The 17,678-nt window shown below is 38.9% G+C and overlaps 3 protein-coding genes across 4 annotated transcripts; 1 reads left to right on the top strand and 2 right to left on the bottom strand.

The window, feature by feature from the left end:
* Positions 1 to 773: 773 nt before the first annotated feature.
* On the bottom strand, positions 774 to 3,001 carry Chmp1 (charged multivesicular body protein 1). The gene is made up of 3 exons (XM_071793033.1): positions 2,494 to 3,001; positions 1,595 to 2,060; positions 774 to 1,449 (listed from the first exon to the last, which is right to left on the bottom strand). Exons 1-3 carry the CDS (start codon positions 2,513 to 2,515, stop codon positions 1,335 to 1,337), a joined length of 603 nt encoding a protein of 200 aa, XP_071649134.1. The 5' UTR covers positions 2,516 to 3,001; the 3' UTR covers positions 774 to 1,334.
* Positions 3,002 to 3,489: 488 nt separating this feature from the next.
* Positions 3,490 to 9,605, top strand: LOC139821741 (UPF0047 protein YjbQ). The gene is made up of 3 exons (XM_071793038.1): positions 3,490 to 4,871; positions 5,293 to 5,429; positions 5,834 to 9,605. Exons 1-3 carry the CDS (start codon positions 4,712 to 4,714, stop codon positions 6,047 to 6,049), a joined length of 513 nt encoding a protein of 170 aa, XP_071649139.1. The 5' UTR covers positions 3,490 to 4,711; the 3' UTR covers positions 6,050 to 9,605.
* A 1,232-nt stretch (positions 9,606 to 10,837) lies between these two features.
* On the bottom strand, positions 10,838 to 16,294 carry LOC139821730 (uncharacterized). 2 transcript variants are annotated; one of them, XM_071793012.1, is made up of 10 exons: positions 16,156 to 16,294; positions 13,767 to 13,949; positions 13,412 to 13,631; positions 13,034 to 13,333; positions 12,752 to 12,948; positions 12,483 to 12,638; positions 12,020 to 12,308; positions 11,823 to 11,951; positions 11,277 to 11,520; positions 10,838 to 11,022 (listed from the first exon to the last, which is right to left on the bottom strand). In XM_071793012.1, the coding sequence occupies exons 2-10, from the start codon at positions 13,835 to 13,837 to the stop codon at positions 11,006 to 11,008; spliced, it is 1,623 nt and encodes a 540-aa protein (XP_071649113.1). In that variant the 5' UTR covers positions 13,838 to 13,949; positions 16,156 to 16,294; the 3' UTR covers positions 10,838 to 11,005. The 2 variants fall into 2 exon arrangements, with proteins under 2 accessions (XP_071649113.1, XP_071649112.1); XM_071793011.1 differs by lacking the exon at positions 10,838 to 11,022 and having other exon boundaries at positions 11,142 to 11,520.
* Positions 16,295 to 17,678: the final 1,384 nt, after the last annotated feature.

Genomic DNA, 17,678 nt, shown 5'->3' with positions numbered 1-17,678 from the left:
TATAACTAATTTCTCTTAAAATTTCTCTTAACTTCTCTCAAAAGAATAATATTGCTCTATGATTCATTTTATTATTGCCAAGAAGAATATAATCTTGGATTTGTTCCGATTCATATTCTTAATGAATATTGTGAGAATTGGATAAAAGATGCTATTAAATATAACAGTAAATATAATGAATAATACTTTTCTTACTTCCAAAGTGTTATCAAAAAGTATTATTTTTTAAACAAATATTGTTGCTGAAATATATTAATCTCTAATCGCAATGTCTTCTTGGTATAACAAACAATTTCTCAGCAGTGTTTTTCGTGCCGAAAGATTTCAACGTCTAAATGCGTCGTATATTTGATTTTAATAAAATCAGAAAAGTAAAATGTACATTATTACCCCGCACACAATTGTTATATTATAACGTTATTTATTTATTTTTACAAATATATATACATACATGTATATTTGTATATGTAATAATCTTTTAGCTGTTACAAACTTCTCTACAAAAATTATATTTTAATAAAAAAGAAAGAGACAAAATATTACGCTACAATGTGTTCTTTTGATATTACAGATATTGATACGAATACTTATTTACAAAAATATACCGAGGTATATTTTTTTACTTACAATACTGAGAAAGCAAATTAAATGTAAGATACTAAATTTGTTCTTGATTATATTTCGTTGTTTTTCTGATCCAATTGAATTTAATATCGCGATACAAGAATTGTTCGTGAAATTTTCTTAGTTTTAAAATAATCTTCGAATGCTGATAAACGGTAAATATTTATTATCTATTTATATAAGTAATGTACAACCGACTTTTACAGCAAAAGCATTCCGCGAGATTGCACTTTACGATGACGTTACTAATTACATTAATAAAAAATTCAGTAAGTTCATTGTTAGAGCACATCTTAACTTCAATTAATTCATTTTATTTTTACATTTCAGGAGAAGCAATTAATGTTAAAAATAATCATGTATTTTAATAAATTTTTATAGAAAATGTCTTGTAAAATCGACAATTTTGAAATGCGAAATAAATAGCAAGAGACCAATTCAATGCTTCATAGACAAGTAAGTCAATGTATCCTATAACGTTCTTATGTATCTAATAAAGCCTAAAGCGTGTCACATACAAACTGGCTGCTTGAAATCTAAGAATTTCTTAATCTTCCTTATTTACTCGGGCTGTCAATCGTTTAGAGTTGAGACTTGGAAAATACATGTATTACCATACGGCATCATAATGCTTACGATAGTAATAATGGGAATATATTACATAATTTATAAAACACCTGAATCACAATATACATTAAAGCAATTTGTCATTACTCTCTAAGTCGCGCCAATCTCTGCGTTAGTTCGTCCTGTTCCTGACTCACTGCCGTCGAAGTGCCAATACTGCCGAGCTGACCCGACGGAAGTTCCATGTTCAATTCCAATCTGTACAAAGATAAAGTCGGTCATATTTTATGATAGTATTTTAAATATTTGGAATAATCTGCATTGTGCATATAAAATGAGAATTTCAGCGTTGTCTCAGCTATAGAAAGAACTTTGAAATGGTAGATAAGAAACAGATTCTCACCCAGCTTCATCCGCAACCTGCTGCATCAGAGAATCCACGTCGTTCTGCGGTACATTAGTAGTGGTGGTTTGCGACATGGCATTCTCCATGTACGAGCTTTGCACATCCAGATCCTCGAACTGGCTCTCAAACTTGTCCATGAGCCCGGAGATCTTCTCGAGGTTCATCGATTTCATAGCGGCATCCATAGCTTTGACAACGCCAGCCATGGACTGGGTAACTTTGCGAGTTGTCAACGCGGTCTGCACTCTGCTGGCCACCGCGTCCACCCTGGCGCTCATTCTGAGATAATTCAAGGCCTGGTTCTTCTGTCGAATTGCATTCTCCGCGTGGATGCGTGCGCCTTCCATGTTACCCTTCTGTATCGCCTTCTTGATCTTCGTCTTCTCCATCTTCTCCTCCTTCTCGCATTTCTTTGAATTTCTCTCCAACTCCTTCACCGCAAACTTCAAATTGAACAGGTTCTCTGGGTATTACTGTTAAGGAAAAACCGTTCTCGTTTGCGCTACGAGGCTTCTGCAATCCTTTGTTTACCAATTAGGAGAAGCTACAGGGCAGTATTCATATAATCCGATCTTATGTTCAAGATTGTCTCAAGTATGATTTCATGATGTTCTACAGTCATTTCATTGGTCAAACGGAGTCTTAATATTGCTCAAGACTAGATGATCTTGAATTTAAGATCGAATTATGAATACTATTCATAATCTAATCTACGCAAGTACATCATTAACGAACGTAACAATGTATTCTAGAAAATTATAATTTTTAGATTTATCAAAGCATCTTTTGACGATGTTTTCATACATATCGCCTCGAATTTAATCCTATAAGGAAACGTGCTCCTATACCGCTCGTATAACGAGACGTTGATGCATAATTAGAAATTTAAAGGATACTTTCCATCTGAGAGACGGACATGGTTGACTGTTCGGCCCCCGTTGTGATGAGACTGGAATTCTAACCTCAAAGGTAAGCTAATCCGCTTTTAGATTTAACGCCGTTCCGTGAAAACTGGCGGGAGGGGGGAGTAAATTCGTCACAAACGAGCCACGTGATATTTACAACGGCACGTTATATGCCACGTGAATTTTACGGAATGCACAAAAAATGCTATCTTCCGATTGACATGACGGAATTCACGGACGACGGATCTGCTCAAGAATACATTACTCATCGACGGCCTCGGCGCTCATCGTCATGAAGTGTCGTCACTGTCGTCCAACAGGTGGCAGCACCATGCCTTTTTTTTTACGCTTGTTTATTCCTTCTTTCTCAATAAAAAATTAAAACAAGCTTATCACGTTTATTTTTGTCAATTGTCAAATGCGGATTCTAAGAATTAGAAAAAGATAAACAGTAAAGATAAACCGAGGTTAAAGTTCATTGATAGAAATGGAAATGTTTATTCTATCAATGCAGATTAACTTAATCTCGGTTTAATTTAGTTTTTATCTTTTTCTAATTCCTAGAACTAGAAAAAGATAAAAAGCAAGTTAAACTGAGAACAAAGTTAATCTACAGCGGAAATGAGAACATTATCTAAATAACTGTAGATTTTTAAGATTTTAATAGTTTTTAATGTCAAATGTTTATCAGCCAATATATACAATTGATAATTAAAAAATTAAATGTATTAAATAACTTATTAAATGAATAATAAAAGAATGTTAAGTTTAGTGTTACGTAATTATTAATTAAAACGAAATTAAATATTATATATGATTAAACATTATAGCAATTTGAAATCATATTAATCTCGATTTAACTTATTTTATTATTATCTTTTTCTAATGCCAAGAATCAGAAAAAGATAAAAAGTTATATAGTTAACCAAAATTAAAATTAATATGCATTGATCGAAATAAGGAATTAAGTAATTGCCGATTAACTTGTTAAATAATTCCTACGATATTTTACTATCATGAATTATCAATTATCAACATTTTGTTCGATATACAGAAAAAGAATAAGGAAGATTTTACGAGAGACTGTGAATTATATAGTTAGGAATTAAAGTGAGCGATTCTGTCGATCGGAGTAATCGCCGATTGAGTTAATCGGAGATCGATCAGAGTTATATACTCCTGCAGAGTTCGCGAAGGTTCAACTAATCAAAAATAGATGATAAAGATATAGAAAAAGGGGGCATAGTGCCGCAAAGGTATGACCGCGGTCGCCCCCGAGCCGAGCCGGAGCGCAGGTCGCACGCAGGTGCGCGCCCATGCGCGGAGGGTCGGAGCATCGCGACGCTCTGCGGTCGCGTCGCGGTGCTGCACACGGCGCACACACCGACACACCCCACACCCCCGCCCGCCGCCGCCATTTGCAAATCGCTCGCCAAGGGCCAGCGCACGGCAGGCACGGCACACGCGGTTGCCGTCCCACGCCGTACGCCGTCCGCCCCTCACGAGCCTAGCCTAAAGCCCGTTCACCGGCGGTCACGCGATGCTACGACGCTCCGAGCCCGCCGTCCGTTAACCGTCTCTGCCCGGCCGCTGTCCGTACGCTGCTGCGTGTAGGTGAGGGGTGAGAGTGGTGTGGAGTGGTGTCGCGGTGACGAGGGCGGGGGGGGAGCGTGTGCGCGCGCGCGCGGCGTGAGTACACACACGTGTGTGCGTGAATACGTGCGTGCGTGCGTGCACTCGTGCGGTGCACTCGTCCGTGCCTTGCGTGCGTGCGTGCGTGCGTGTTCCGTGTGTCGTGTGTCGCGCGCGCTGCGCCGAGCCGAGCGGCCGAATCGTTACCCCTCCCTTTTATCCCACTTTCTGTCCTCCCCCCTTTTCTACTGCTCTCTCTCTCTCTTTCTCTCTCTCACACACTCTCCGTCCGTCTCTCCTCTCCGTGCGTCTTTCTCTCTCTCTCTGTTTCTCTTCGTCCCTAACCTAATCTAACCTTCTTTTGCGGCTCGAGCGCTCGGCAGATTAGATCGCGGCGCACGCGACGAGTTTATCCGCGACCGTTCGCCAAATGTGATTCCGCATCGGCCATTCGGAGTAGATCACCGGCGTGGTTCTCGTCGACGGTCAGCGTGCCTACGGAGAAGCCGTCTCGGATATTTCCCTTCCCCCCTTCCGCCCGCCTTTGCACCACCGTTTTCACCACCTCCGCGCAGCCATGGCCTCCTCTAACCGCGGCATCCAGATCGGCTCCGGCTGGTTCCAGACCAAGATTAACCTCAGGCCGCAGCACCGGGGCGTTCACCTCGTCACCGAGGAGATCCTCAGGCAGGTACCTGAGCTCTGCCAGTTTTCCATCGGTCTCTGCCATATCCAGAGTGAGTACCACTAACCTATCGCTCACAGCCTCATCGAGTTAGTTAACAACAAGATTTATGTCAAAAAACTGGAACTCCTCCCCAGTTGGAGACATAGGCCGCAATCCATTTGATGCTACAAATTTTTTGAAGCGTTCTTCTCCTCCTCCCTTCATTGAGAATCCTTCAACAAAAGAGAAGAAGAATGCTTTGAAGCACAGCTAGAGTAATAAGTTTAAGCTTACCCCAAACTCTTTAAAAAAATGAAAGCTTGATCAAGTATCTGTACTTGACTTCATGTGTAGTTTAACGAATCGGTGTCTAATTTTCAGTGCCAATGTGCACTGCTCGGGGATATATACACATATATTATTATAAGAAGGAGCAACTTACATATGTCTCTTTGCGAAGCGATAAACATTAAATTCGTTCTTTTCTATAGTTCTCCATACCTCAGCTAGTTTAGCATTAAACGAGAGCTGGGATCCAGACGTGAGAGACGATATGGAGATGATGCTTAACAAAATAGTTCCTGAAGGCTTGGAGTACAGGCATAGCTGCGAAGGACCCGACGACATGGTAAGTCCAATGCTTCTGAAGATATTTCTCTTTTAATACATGTTTCTTTCTTTGGGAAAGCAATATTACACTTTGAATGTAATTCTCTTCATACTATAGTGAATACTCTCGCATAGAACAGTAAAACTTGCTTGTAAATACTCATGTATGTTAAAGCAAATGTGATTGGCCTCTTTATTAGATATTTTTCAATAATGATGCATATTTTGGTACGTTTTAGCAGGTCATGTAAATTAATTTGGTTGAATAAACATTTTTATAAAGGAAAAGGAGATATATATTATATTTAATGAAGAAGCATACTTAAGAGAATCAATTCTGTGAAGAATTTCTTTGATTAGTGCGACTCGTGAATTACTTGAAAGACCTGCGAGACGACGCTGAATACTTTCAATGTTTCACAGCCGGCACACGTGAAGGCCTGTTTTCTGGGTTCATCGCTGAGCATCCCGATCACCGATGGCAAGCTTGCGCTGGGCACGTGGCAGGGCATTTGGTTAGGCGAGCACCGTGACCACGCTGGCAGCCGCAAGCTGGTGGTAACGTTGACCGGTGTCCTGAGGGACTCGGCGCGCAGTCCTCTCAGCCCGGTCAGCCCTATCGCGTCTACCAGCAGCTAGGACCACTCGCACCCCCGAAGGCGTGGCAAGCGTCAGCCGCGCGCGTCCACCTCGAGCGACTCGAGCTAGCAGCCGCTTTAAGCCCTAGTCAACTTCTAAAAGAGTACAATCTATTGAGGAGAAGTGAGCCGGAGTACCTCGCGGACTTACCTATCGCTCGGGGATAACCACCGTCAGTAGCGATCAACCGCGTCCTCGACACGTTTCGCGTCGAGTGGACAGATCGGGGATCGTGCATCGTTCAAGACTTCTGTGCGCGCGTGTATGTGCTTCAGGGTTTTTTCATTTGTGTCTCCGACATCGTCGTTCCGCATGGATATTCTTTTTTATTCGTGTGACGATAAGCCGTTAGGGTTGTTGCAAGAGTTTCGTAGACGGAGAAACCCGTGGAACGATAGGGTTTTGCACCTGGATGTTACCCTTGCAACTTGGGAACCCAGATTTTAAGGAAACTTTTTTCTCTAAATGGTTACATTAATTCGTAAAAAGTTTATGCATTTGATATTCGAAGATATAGGAAGCTGAAATATTTGAAAGCTCTTTCATGTTTTGAGAATTTTGGAATCCGAGAATCTCGGAGGCTAGAATCTTTGCAACAACTCAGAATGCTTCTCTCTTGTTTCTTCATTTCTAATATTTTTTTAGCTCGTGTTGATCACGTTGGACATCCACATACAATAATAATAAATAATAGTAATAATAATTATAATAAATGAAGACAAATGGATATAAAGAGATAGGGAGAAAGAGAGAAATGAAGAAAAAACTGCCACGGCAGATGCGCGCATCGCACGCGTCTCATGTAAACAAAACGAATTAAACGCGAGTATCCAACACTCTTCCGCCTCGCTCTTGAAGAGAAAAGATAGCGAAAAGCGAGAAAGACACGCTCTAAGGAAGGCAATTGAGGAAAAAAAAGACAGGGAAAGAGAGACGGAGAACGAACGAATCTGCATTCCGGTAACGCGTCCAATACTCCGAATTTACGTAGCTTTATGTAGGAGACCCTTTTGTATAAACGAAGTTAACGAATACGAGCAGCCGTGCAGGGACTCGCACTACTCGTAGTATCCTTTTTTACACTCTGCTATCTTTGAGCTGTCCAAAAGTGAGAGACGAAGAGAGGGATGAAAGGAAAAGAGAATAAACAAGAGTGAGAGAGTGTAAGGTATGTACGCGTCGCGGACTTTCTGACTCGCCGCTTTAAAAAAAAAAGACGATTAGGAGCTAAATCAATCAATTCAGCTCGTGAATAATGATGTTTCTATCGCATTGGGGGGTGTGTATATGTATATAAGGGGAAGGGGTGACGATTCTCTACCTGTGCGCGTTTCCGTTAGAGTTATAAGGTATGTTATATCATGGGCACATAGCGCGATTACATCCTACGTGAATTATAGCGCGTGTACAGAGTGTGCGAAAAATTTCAGTGTAAAAACACCGCACGAGGAAAGTTTGCGAAGAACTAACAATAAGTAATGAAAGTACAAGCGATTTTTCTTTTGAGTAATAATTTTTTTTTTTTAATACACTAGAATACTATAAAGCGTGGAAAAGAGTAAAATAGTTTGGAGTTTCGTCAATTATGTAGCTGTAATTAAAGAGTCATCTCCATCGATGAGTCACGCGATAGTGTTAGGGACCGCTGAAAATGATATGTTAATATTGCCTGATTTATGGATAGATTCTTTAATAGCAGCTTACGATTTGACTGAATCTTGTACTTAAAAAATTATTCCTCGGTATTACGAGATCGTGTGTATTTTCTGTTACTTAATTCCTCGCGATCTTTCCTGCCGAAGTGTCTTCGTGCTCGAATTTTTATGGCACTCTGTAAAATTTAAAGCAACGTTACTATATACTCGAAGAATCGATTGCATCAACGTCGATCACCTTTTCTTTCATTGTTCGTACTGCAGCAACTGTAATTGTCCCGTTGAGTCGCGAAAAGCTCGACGTTTCATTATTTTCCAACATCGAAACTTTTGCAAATTGCAAAAAAAACTTGATTGTCCTGCGTTACGAGATGCGATTTAGTTCAGACGTTTCTTCAATGAAGAATCGGCAACTCTCTCGATTGTCAAAGAGACCGCTTGTCCTGGGGAGGGGTCGCAAGTACGTAAGACATCCGTTTTTTCAAGGATCCTGCACTGCGGTGAATTGTAACGTTGGATCGTCGCAAAGATAGCGCGGTTTCGGGGGGAGTCTTTGAACTTTTGGCCTTTGACCTTCTTGGAAATGTGAAGAGTTCTAGTCACGCTTTCGGTTCTCGAGGGTCTTGGGAAGGGTCTCTGGGCGAGTACGTACGATTTTACTGCGTTCTCTTTTTCTCGCGCCGAAAGGTCATCGGAAAGGAAAGAGCCGAAGGGGTCTTCGCGACGAACCGACAGAGCTACTTAAACACTTACACGATGTTATTAACCGATGCTTTAACTATGAGCTTGCTGCTCGAACGGGCTGGCAGACAGGCAGAACAAAGACGTTGTCGTTGTTTAGTCGTTAATCCTCAACATACATAGGCGTGCAAGAAGAAAAAAAAACCGCGTCGTCGTCCATTAACGTGATTTAAATGGACCTATGCTTTAATGTAAAGTACGTCTCTATCTATACAGTTCACATAGCTTAAAGGAAAAAAAAAAACATTATCGGAGCTCAAAGTATAATGTAATGTAATGTGATGTAATGGTACACTGTCGAGGTTATCGTACGTGTCGCCCCTTCGAACATACGCAAAACGAGGGCATGGGGGAGACGAGGAGAAGACTCGTACATTGCACAAAAAGGAGAAAAAAAAGAAGCGCGTTATCTTCGGTCCTCTCTGCGGTTCCTAGCGCGACCTCACGAATGCGACCTTAGGTTCAACAGCCAGCCGGTTCGTGGTTTAAGGCAAGGCGATTAGCGATTTTAATCTGTACACATTGCATATTGTAAATAATAACGGTTTGCTGAACTCAAAATGAGGATGCGTTCTCGAGATTTTAGGAGGTATACGTTATATATTCAGCGCGATCTGTAGGGAGCCACGGACTTCCGGTTCGGACTTGCCTTTCAATCTCTTGAGCAGCATTTTTTTTTTTTTTAGTTCTTGCCATTGTAGATAATTTTTTTGTTAAGAAAATCATATCCCAGAATCTTCGCGACGATCTCTCGAATCTTTTAGAATTTGAGAGTGTGCCGACTTAATTTTTCAGATCTCTGCATTGTTAATTCTCTTTACGCAGGAAACTCTTGGAAATTTCTTTGGAAAAATTTTGTTTCTCAGATTCTTTCATTCTTAAGATCCTTATATAAACGTGGATCCAAACGGAGGTCGGGCTCCTTCCAACGCGTTGTGAAAGCTATAAAAATCACGGTCAGTTGTTGTATTTGCCAAAAAAATGGATTTACCATTGAAAGAGATAAAAAATTCATTTCCAAGCGTAGGCTTCTGCTTGCGCGCAGCGAACGCGGATCTAATTATTGCAACGCATGCAGGCTCCGTCAGTCCCTCTTTGCACTCTTGCGTAAGTAAAAATATTTTCTACCGTTTAGAAATAAAGAACTGTTACAACACAAACGTCTATAGCACATTGATATACATACGATATCACCAATTATTAAAAATACTGCCGTTCTACGTATAAAATATTAAGGTAAGACCATTCGAAAGTAAATACCTCAGAAGATATCTCGTATTTTGTGGCAGAATATTTTCATTTATCATAAATCAGAATTATGATTTCATTTATCATAAAAATATGATAAAATATTGTGCCATAAAGCAGAATATGATAAAATATTCTGCCATTTAGCAGATATTTTATCATAAAATATGACAAAAGTCTGCTAAAATATTTTCGATGGTTCAAATTAATATTTTTACGTGTAGAATAATACCTTTTTTCCTCAAAGTCCTGCAATTTTGTTTACTTTTTTCTAATATATATGAACTCGTAAATGCCCGCGTGGAGTTTATTTTAATTTATTTACATTTTACGTGCAAACAATATTTTTTTATTTGTAATTATAAATTGAGACATGTTTTGAACAAAATAATTTTTAAGTATGAGAAATGTTTATGCATCTGGATCAGTTTGATCCCCACGTGAGCAATTACGGGTTAATATATTAAATAATAAATAGATTAATAATAATTGTGTGTATAATTAGATTAGAGCGGCAAAATTAACGATAATTTTATATAATGTAGTTGAAATGAAAAATTTTTTATCGGGTACCAAAATGTTTTACTTTCTTCCGTACGTGTGTTTTCGGGTTCTTTGTTTTGTAATGGTTTATTCTTTTATTATAAGTAGTGGCAATAGAAACATTCCAGTAAAATCCTGTAGTATTCTACTAACACAAATATCCTGTTTCCTTCCTCTGCCGCGCAGAGATTAAATGATATGGTAAATTATTAGAAGTTAATTACGTTGTATCGTCCATCTAATACTACCTAATGGTTAGACTGCGGATGTTATATAAACTATTCAATGTAAAAATTATATCTTAAAATCATCTTACAAAGAAACAAGCATCTGAAATATGAATCCCCTTATTTATCTTCGCTAGAGATATATATTTGCGTCCGCAGTCTGCTAATTATATTCTTACGTATATGTAACATTATACTTTAATGAATATCTATTACTTTGTTACATGCCGGGTTTTTTTAGAACATTTTTTAACCGAGGTAGGTAAAAAAGATTATCCAAACAAAACAAAAAGTCATGATAATGTCAAAGTGACTTTTAATAATATAATCATTTTGACGTCATCATTACTTGTTATGCTTGGATAAGAACATAAGTATTTTTGAAAGTTTACCAAAGTGTTACAGTCCGATGATTATAACGGTGATGATGAGATGTCGATGTGGCAGTGGCGGATGTTAATTCGCTAAGGATGAAGATGGTTTATCTTCCGCTGATTGAGATTAACCCAAGCCAGCCTCTGATGATCTGAGAGTCAAATGGCTTACTTTACGGTCACAACTAAAACAAACAGTTTGCGCAGTGAAGAAATGAACACAACTAGCAACTGCGAGACGAAACTTTTAAGCTTGAATTCGGGCGATCGTAAGAGGAAAACAAAAAGGAAATTACAAGAGAACTTTCAGTGTTTATGAAATTTTATATTGTCTCAGTAAATAAACGCAATTGATCAGAATGCTTCGAGAGTTTATTGACTGAAGGTCAATTGGAAGGTACATTGGCGATGTGACTTGTGAAGTCCAACGGAGGCTTACCGTCTGGCTTCCTGGTCTCGGATTCGTTCGGGTCTTTGTAGTTTTCCGGGAGTGGATGGGGACCCGGATGAGTCAGATCTGACGTTTTCTCTTGAACCACCTTGAATGAAGCCTTGATGTTGTCCAGCGCGTTCCCTAGACCTGTCTTAATCTGATTGAATTCCTGCGTGACCAAGGACAGGCGGCCGAGCAGGTAGTTCAAATTCTCATCCACCTCCGTCATGCGTTTTGTTATCTCGCCTACCTGTAGAATTCCGAATATTCAACCGAATTAGTTTTGCAATCTTTGGGAAGTATTCAAGCGAGTAAATTCAGGACGATATGCGTTGGACATTATTCAGAATGAAGACCAAGTTATCCGCGATTATCTAGCCGTTAAGTTTGCCACAAAAATGGGTGCTACGTGAGTGATTCGGATACATTTGAGTAATGTTCAGATAATGTATCGATGCAATGATTTATGCAATGATCCATTTAACTTATTTTACTTTATATTAATTCTCATTATTTTATACTAAATGTATGTTTTATCTCGCATCTTATTACCTTGTTCTCCATTCCACCCATAGTAGACGTCGTGCCGTTAACATAGGCTTCGTTCTGTTGATGCAGCTTGTCTAGAGCTCGAGCGCTTTCCGTCATCTGCTGGTACATCACATTGATCTGCCGCCAAACCTGCAACGAAGGTAGTAACAACAAATCCGGGGAGCGGCCAGATCAGTCAGCAAGTAACAGATCTTTACTTTGTTCATTTCTAGTTCCATCTTGCTGGTAAGGTTCGCCAAGGCACCGTTCTGGTTATCCATGATATCATTCGAGATTCCGTCGAATCTTTGACTAAGAGTGCTGTTAATGTTGACGCTCTGGGTCTTCACCAAATCGCCCACTTCCAACAGGATCTGATGTACGCCATACTCCACCCTTTTCTTTGTGTCCAGCACATGATCGGCCATAGAAACCATCACGGACTGACCCTTTTCCAAATCCTGTAGCTCCTGGTTAACGCGTTCCGCATTGTTAGCCAGGTCCATCCTGTTAAGGAAGTTCATAAATTAAAAGGAAGAGCTACACGATAGGGGCTTGTATTTAACGCCAAATATGATCCCCCGACTCCAATCTTTGTCTGTTTAACATAATTTGATATTCAATAAAAGAAGACGACCATGTTTAGCGTTTATAATTCTAGACGACACTCATGGGATTTACCGTAACGCCGCCACCGAATCCTTCGTTTCTTCTTTGCTCTCCGTTATTTTATCCCCGATATTATCGATACCCCGTGTAACGATGTCCTTCAACGCGTGCTTAGCTTCCTGCAACATAGCTTGCGTCTCGTTGTGGAGCGCCTGCACTTCGTTTATCCTACATCGTAAAGTGGCAATTAGTATCGAAGTGTTAAGGATGTTACATGTTCTCGTATTCTTACGGAGAACGTCAAAACTATGATATCAAGAGAGTCGAGTACAAAACGTTACCTGGGTAATTCTCGTAATTTTTCAGAGGTGCCCTCCAGCAGTTCTTGCACTTGCACCAATGTCCTGACGTGATCCTCAAAAGCTGGTAACGAATCCAATTGCTGTTCGGATGGTCTCTCTTGAACGTTCTGCGTCATCTGTTTCAACTTCTCTAGAGATTTCTCTAAATCTCCGATCTTAGCGGTTACATACTGCACCTACGGTCCGAAATAGATTTACATTGTTTAAAATATTTAGTGTGTACGAGGAAGACGTATATTACTTTTATCATAAATGAGTCACCTCCGAGGAGATCGTATGCGTCTTCTCCATCAGCGTAGCTGATTCTTTGTTCATCTTCGCTACGTTATTATGCAGACCCTCTTTGAATCTCGCAACCTCTTCCATCAATTTACTCTCTATTCCACTCAGCTTGTTGAGAACATCGGGAAGATTACCGTCCGGAGCGGACGTGACCTCCGCGCGATTGCCTACCTCCGCTACCTTGTTTTCGATATTCGTGAGCCAGCCTTCCAAGCGACCCTCCAGATCTTCCAGACTGTCCACGGTCTTTTGCATCTGTATACGCTCCCTCTCGTCCCTCTGCGCGAAGAAACACCGTCACGACATTTTAAGAATTAATCGCTTTGTGTCTTACTTGAGCGAAATACGAGTGATCACCTGTGCGATCAAATGTTCTATCCCCGAGATTCTCTCGTCCAGCTTGGTCAACTGCAGCTTCAGGCCGTCCACGACGGACACGCGCTTTGTCAGGATGGTTATTGTCTTTTTCAGTTGCTCGCCCAGCTGCCGTTCTCTCGCCTCGTGCCTCTCCAGCTTTTCCGTATTCTCTCGCATCATGTGCACCAGGCTCAACATAGCGTCCTTAATGTCTTCATGACTGTAAAAATTGATATGATCATTTATATTATAAGACAGAATAAATATATAATATCATTGAAAGTTATATTCTGTAATTTAAACAAAGAAGTGCCATGTTCGAAGTATTAAACTAGTAGAGTAATCGGATACATACGTTATTTCTCTAGTGTAGCTAACGTCGATGCAAGAGCAACACAAGAGCGTCAAAACAACAAGCAGTTTCATTGTCTTATTGGCGTTGTCTGTCCGAGGGAACTGTTAATCCGCAGTGTTGTTTTGCTCGGCGGCGTTCGAAGTCGATCGAAGAGGTCCCTTCGACGATGAGCGCTTGTCAAATCTGATCGAGAAGATAAAGGAAAGGAAATCAATGAACCTACGCCGTATAATGATGACGAACAAAGATGCCACTATTTCTGTAAGCTACACAGTGTTCTTTCTTCCTGCGTCTAATTGAATGCACTGCCATCGAGATAAGAAGAACGCAGGTCACTTACGATGACCCCGGGAAACCGTATAGAGAGAAATCATCAGTCACAATAAATTACTCTTAATCGTCAGTGGTGGCCACATAGATCACAGTTCGGTATTTCCAACGTCTCTCAACGTACGTAAAAGAAATCATTTCATTCGTTTACTTAATTGCATGTTAATACGTTACAAAAAGTTTCTGTTTATATAGACAGTTTTATATTACTTAAATATGACTTTTAGCTTTGAATAATGTATAATATAATACTTTCCCTTACATTAAAAATTTTTTATTTTGAACTATTCTCTTCTAAATATTTTGTCGACTAAGGATTAATTAAATTGACATTTTAGAATTTTATTCTCTCAATATTTCCAATTTTCTCTTTTCTTTTCGAAGTATTATAATTTTAACGATTATGTCTTACGTATCGATCTCTGAATTTAAATATAACTAATACTGCTTAAATAAAAAAGAAATATTAATATTTCTCAAGTTATGATATGTAGCGCTTGGAGCCTTTCTTCTGTAGATGGAAGTGACGAAGGGATGAAATGTATGCAGCTATTTATAGACACACGGATTCCTCCATGGAGCCATATGGTCATGCATCATAGCCATCAAGCCATGTGTTTCAAGTGCAACACATTTGTTTTGCCCTTTATATAAAGTGCGCAAGCAAACGCGAAGCAAGTCAGTTGCTCTCCATTCGAGAGAATCCATCAACTCTTTTGCTGTATTTTAAACTTTAATTTAATCTTTACTGTACAATGTCATTTTCGTCAAATATAAATGTAACTTGACGTATAAATAAGAAGCTAAAGTTCTTCCTTTATCTTTTTTGAAAGAAAGAACTTATTATAGTTTTAAAATTTTCATTATTACACTTCTCACATATCTTTTAATTGTTTTTAAAATTAACTAAAATTGTTCTCTCTTTCTTTCGTACATTTACATTAACTTACTAGAAGATTTATTCGATATATATATCATATCTGATACATAAATAATAGAACGCAAACAATTTAGATTTGAAACAATGACACTTTTACGTTTGTATGTGCTTTAGTAATTTTTTTGGGCAGAATTATTGAAAGGGCAAGATTCTAATATAATTTCTACAGTAAAAACATAAAATATCTCTGCATAACTATTAATAAAATGTTAATAAAATAATAAAAATTCAGAATGGCAAAAATTTAAAAAGTCATATATTAAGGAGTAAGAATTTCATAATTTTTGTCGATTCTATGTTTTAATTATTCCTTAATTATTTTCTTTATTTTATTTATTATTTTCTTATATATACGAACAGATATTATACAAGAGAAAAATAACATACATAGACATATTTTATATATGAAAAATTGTTTTCCGAGTACACAAGGATTATTTTGCGTGCAAAGAGAACGCAACGTAACACAGCGAGATTCGAAGAACAGATCTAAGATATATAAGAGCCCATAAACCCAGTTCTATTTCCGCGCGTAATTCACGTTTGACCTGTTGTTAAGGTAGTGTGTCTTGATATAATTGAAAGAAAAAAAATCGTATGTGATCAGACATGATTAGACAACAAGATACTCTTATAATTTGATTGAGAAGCAACATTTTTGCGAATCGATAGCGTCAAATTCCAAGATCAGCAAATGAGTTTTGTAAAAACCCGCGATATATATAAAAGGAGATCTGTGATTGCGATATGAATCGCGTGCGTGTAAAATAAATGGATATCCATATGGCATTTATAAAAGCGATTGAGCGAAAAAAGAGAGGGGACGAAAGAAAGAGAAAGAGAGGGCAAGAACACGAAGATGAGGGGGAAAAAGAGCTGTAAAACGCGACGCAGCAGCCAGGTGAAAAACTTCACTTGCTCCTTTTTCATTCGTCCGCGTAAGAACCGCGTAAGAGGAAGAACTGCGTGAGAGCGTTCGATCGAGAAATACCAAACGGCTCCTATCGACATATCGAGGGCGATTCGACGGGCTCGATTTTTGTTTCGGCGCGCGCGAAAAGCGCGGATCGGAACGAGCGGAATCGGCGCGTCGCGCGCGTTCGATCAGCTTTTACTCACTCTCTAGCGCGCCGCTGCTTTTCTGGCGTCTTCCCCCCGAGAACGAAAACGCGCGGCAGGAATGCAGTCAATTGGCGCGGGACGAACCGTTTTCCGACGCGACTAGCGGAGAACTGCGAGGAGCCGATCTCGCGCTGGCCATTATGTAGATATAAGGATTTTTAAAAATCCGGCCTAGTCGAATTACTCGCGCGGCGTTACCAACCTTACGTTGCGCTCTTTTGCGGCGTCGCCGCGCGCGCGCCGGAAACGTTCCTCCGGTTCCTCCACTTGAAGATAGCTTCACTTCCGGGTCGGACGCATCCTCGTCTAGAATAATTCGTACCCTGTGGCTGTGACTCGAGACATTTATATTGAAAAGAGTGATAAATTTATGGAAATTTAGCTAATTGTCAAAATATATAGACAGTCGGCTTATGATATATAATATCAATTTTATGATTTATTATTATATTCTGTCGTATTACAGACATATATACATATATATTTAGGATCCGATATATAATATTCAATTTTAATTTAAAACTGCAATTTTGTTATTTGGATTTGATTATCCATGCGAGTGACAATTAGGAAAAAAATGCAGTTTCGTGGTAATATATATATATATATAATATTATTGTGTTGTAAATTCTTATTTATTATTTATTTATTACATATATATGTAGTACAATATTCGGCGATTGAAAAATTGATATTGACCGTCGATAATATCAATACTCTTCAATTATCTCTAGGCTCCCCGGGGCCCCATTGATAATTACAATAATTTGCCCAGCGTTGACGATTATTCTTAATAATATTCTTTTTAGCTGAACCTCTTGCACCGTTTGATTTTCGTTTTTTTTTTATTCCCACGTGGAAGGAGTTCAGCAAAAAAACATCGACCCAGCATATTTTGTTGGTGATCAAATTAAATGCTTCGGTCAAATTCTAATTAATTTAATTAATAAACGATTAGTTCAATCGACAGAATAGCTCTTTAGTCTATTTTTTTCTATGTGTCATATAAAACACTATATAAAAATTAAATAATAATCTGCATAATAATAATATGTTATAGTTATATTAAATTTTTAAAGGGATATAATAGTAAAAGAGCGTGCACGTAAAACTTTACACACCTGTAAGTGAGGGAGGAGTGGAGGGGGGGGGGATAAATAAACGAATTTAGAAATTTTCAATTGCGGCTCAGAAAAATTCTAAAAGATGTAAAAACCATATGCACACACACACACCCTTATCATATTGTATTAAAGTATCGAGCGGTTTATTCTTGCATCCTTTTCTCGATATATCTCGAAAAGTATTCGAGATATATCAAAAAATGTTTTATACATACAAAAGCTTCACGATCTGACGATAAAAAGACCTTCATTCAACCGCGTTAATAATATTTTAAAAAACTAATTAAAAAATTTCTTTTTCAAAAATTTCCAATACGGAGAGAGTTATCCTGCATATATTTCGACACCCTATATACATACATACACCCAACCCAAAAGCTACGTGCGCATTGTTTA

The sequence above is a fragment of the Temnothorax longispinosus genome, chromosome 11 (assembly GCF_030848805.1).
Source record: "Temnothorax longispinosus isolate EJ_2023e chromosome 11, Tlon_JGU_v1, whole genome shotgun sequence".
NCBI lineage: Eukaryota > Metazoa > Arthropoda > Insecta > Hymenoptera > Formicidae > Temnothorax > Temnothorax longispinosus.
Note: the sequence above shows the minus strand (reverse complement) of the source record. Positions and strands in the feature narration are given on the sequence as shown.

Coding starts and splice junctions, on each gene's coding strand:
- Chmp1 (XM_071793033.1), bottom strand. CDS start 2,515: ATGTCCGTCTCTCAGATGGAAA. Junction 2,061..2,493: donor GTCCGTCTCTCAGATGGAAA/GTATCCTTTAAA, acceptor AGTAATACCCAG/AGAACCTGTTCAATTTGAAG. Junction 1,450..1,594: donor CAGGTTGCGGATGAAGCTGG/GTGAGAATCTGT, acceptor ATCTTTGTACAG/ATTGGAATTGAACATGGAAC.
- LOC139821741 (XM_071793038.1), top strand. CDS start 4,712: ATGGCCTCCTCTAACCGCGGCATCCAGATCGGCTCCGGCTGGTTCCAG. Junction 4,872..5,292: donor CGGTCTCTGCCATATCCAGA/GTGAGTACCACT, acceptor TCTTTTCTATAG/TTCTCCATACCTCAGCTAGT. Junction 5,430..5,833: donor GCGAAGGACCCGACGACATG/GTAAGTCCAATG, acceptor AATGTTTCACAG/CCGGCACACGTGAAGGCCTG.
- LOC139821730 (XM_071793011.1), bottom strand. CDS start 13,837: ATGAAACTGCTTGTTGTTTTGACGCTCTTGTGTTGCTCTTGCATCGAC. Junction 11,952..12,019: donor TGGAACTAGAAATGAACAAA/GTAAAGATCTGT, acceptor CCTTCGTTGCAG/GTTTGGCGGCAGATCAATGT. Junction 11,521..11,822: donor TGGGTGGAATGGAGAACAAG/GTAATAAGATGC, acceptor GGAATTCTACAG/GTAGGCGAGATAACAAAACG.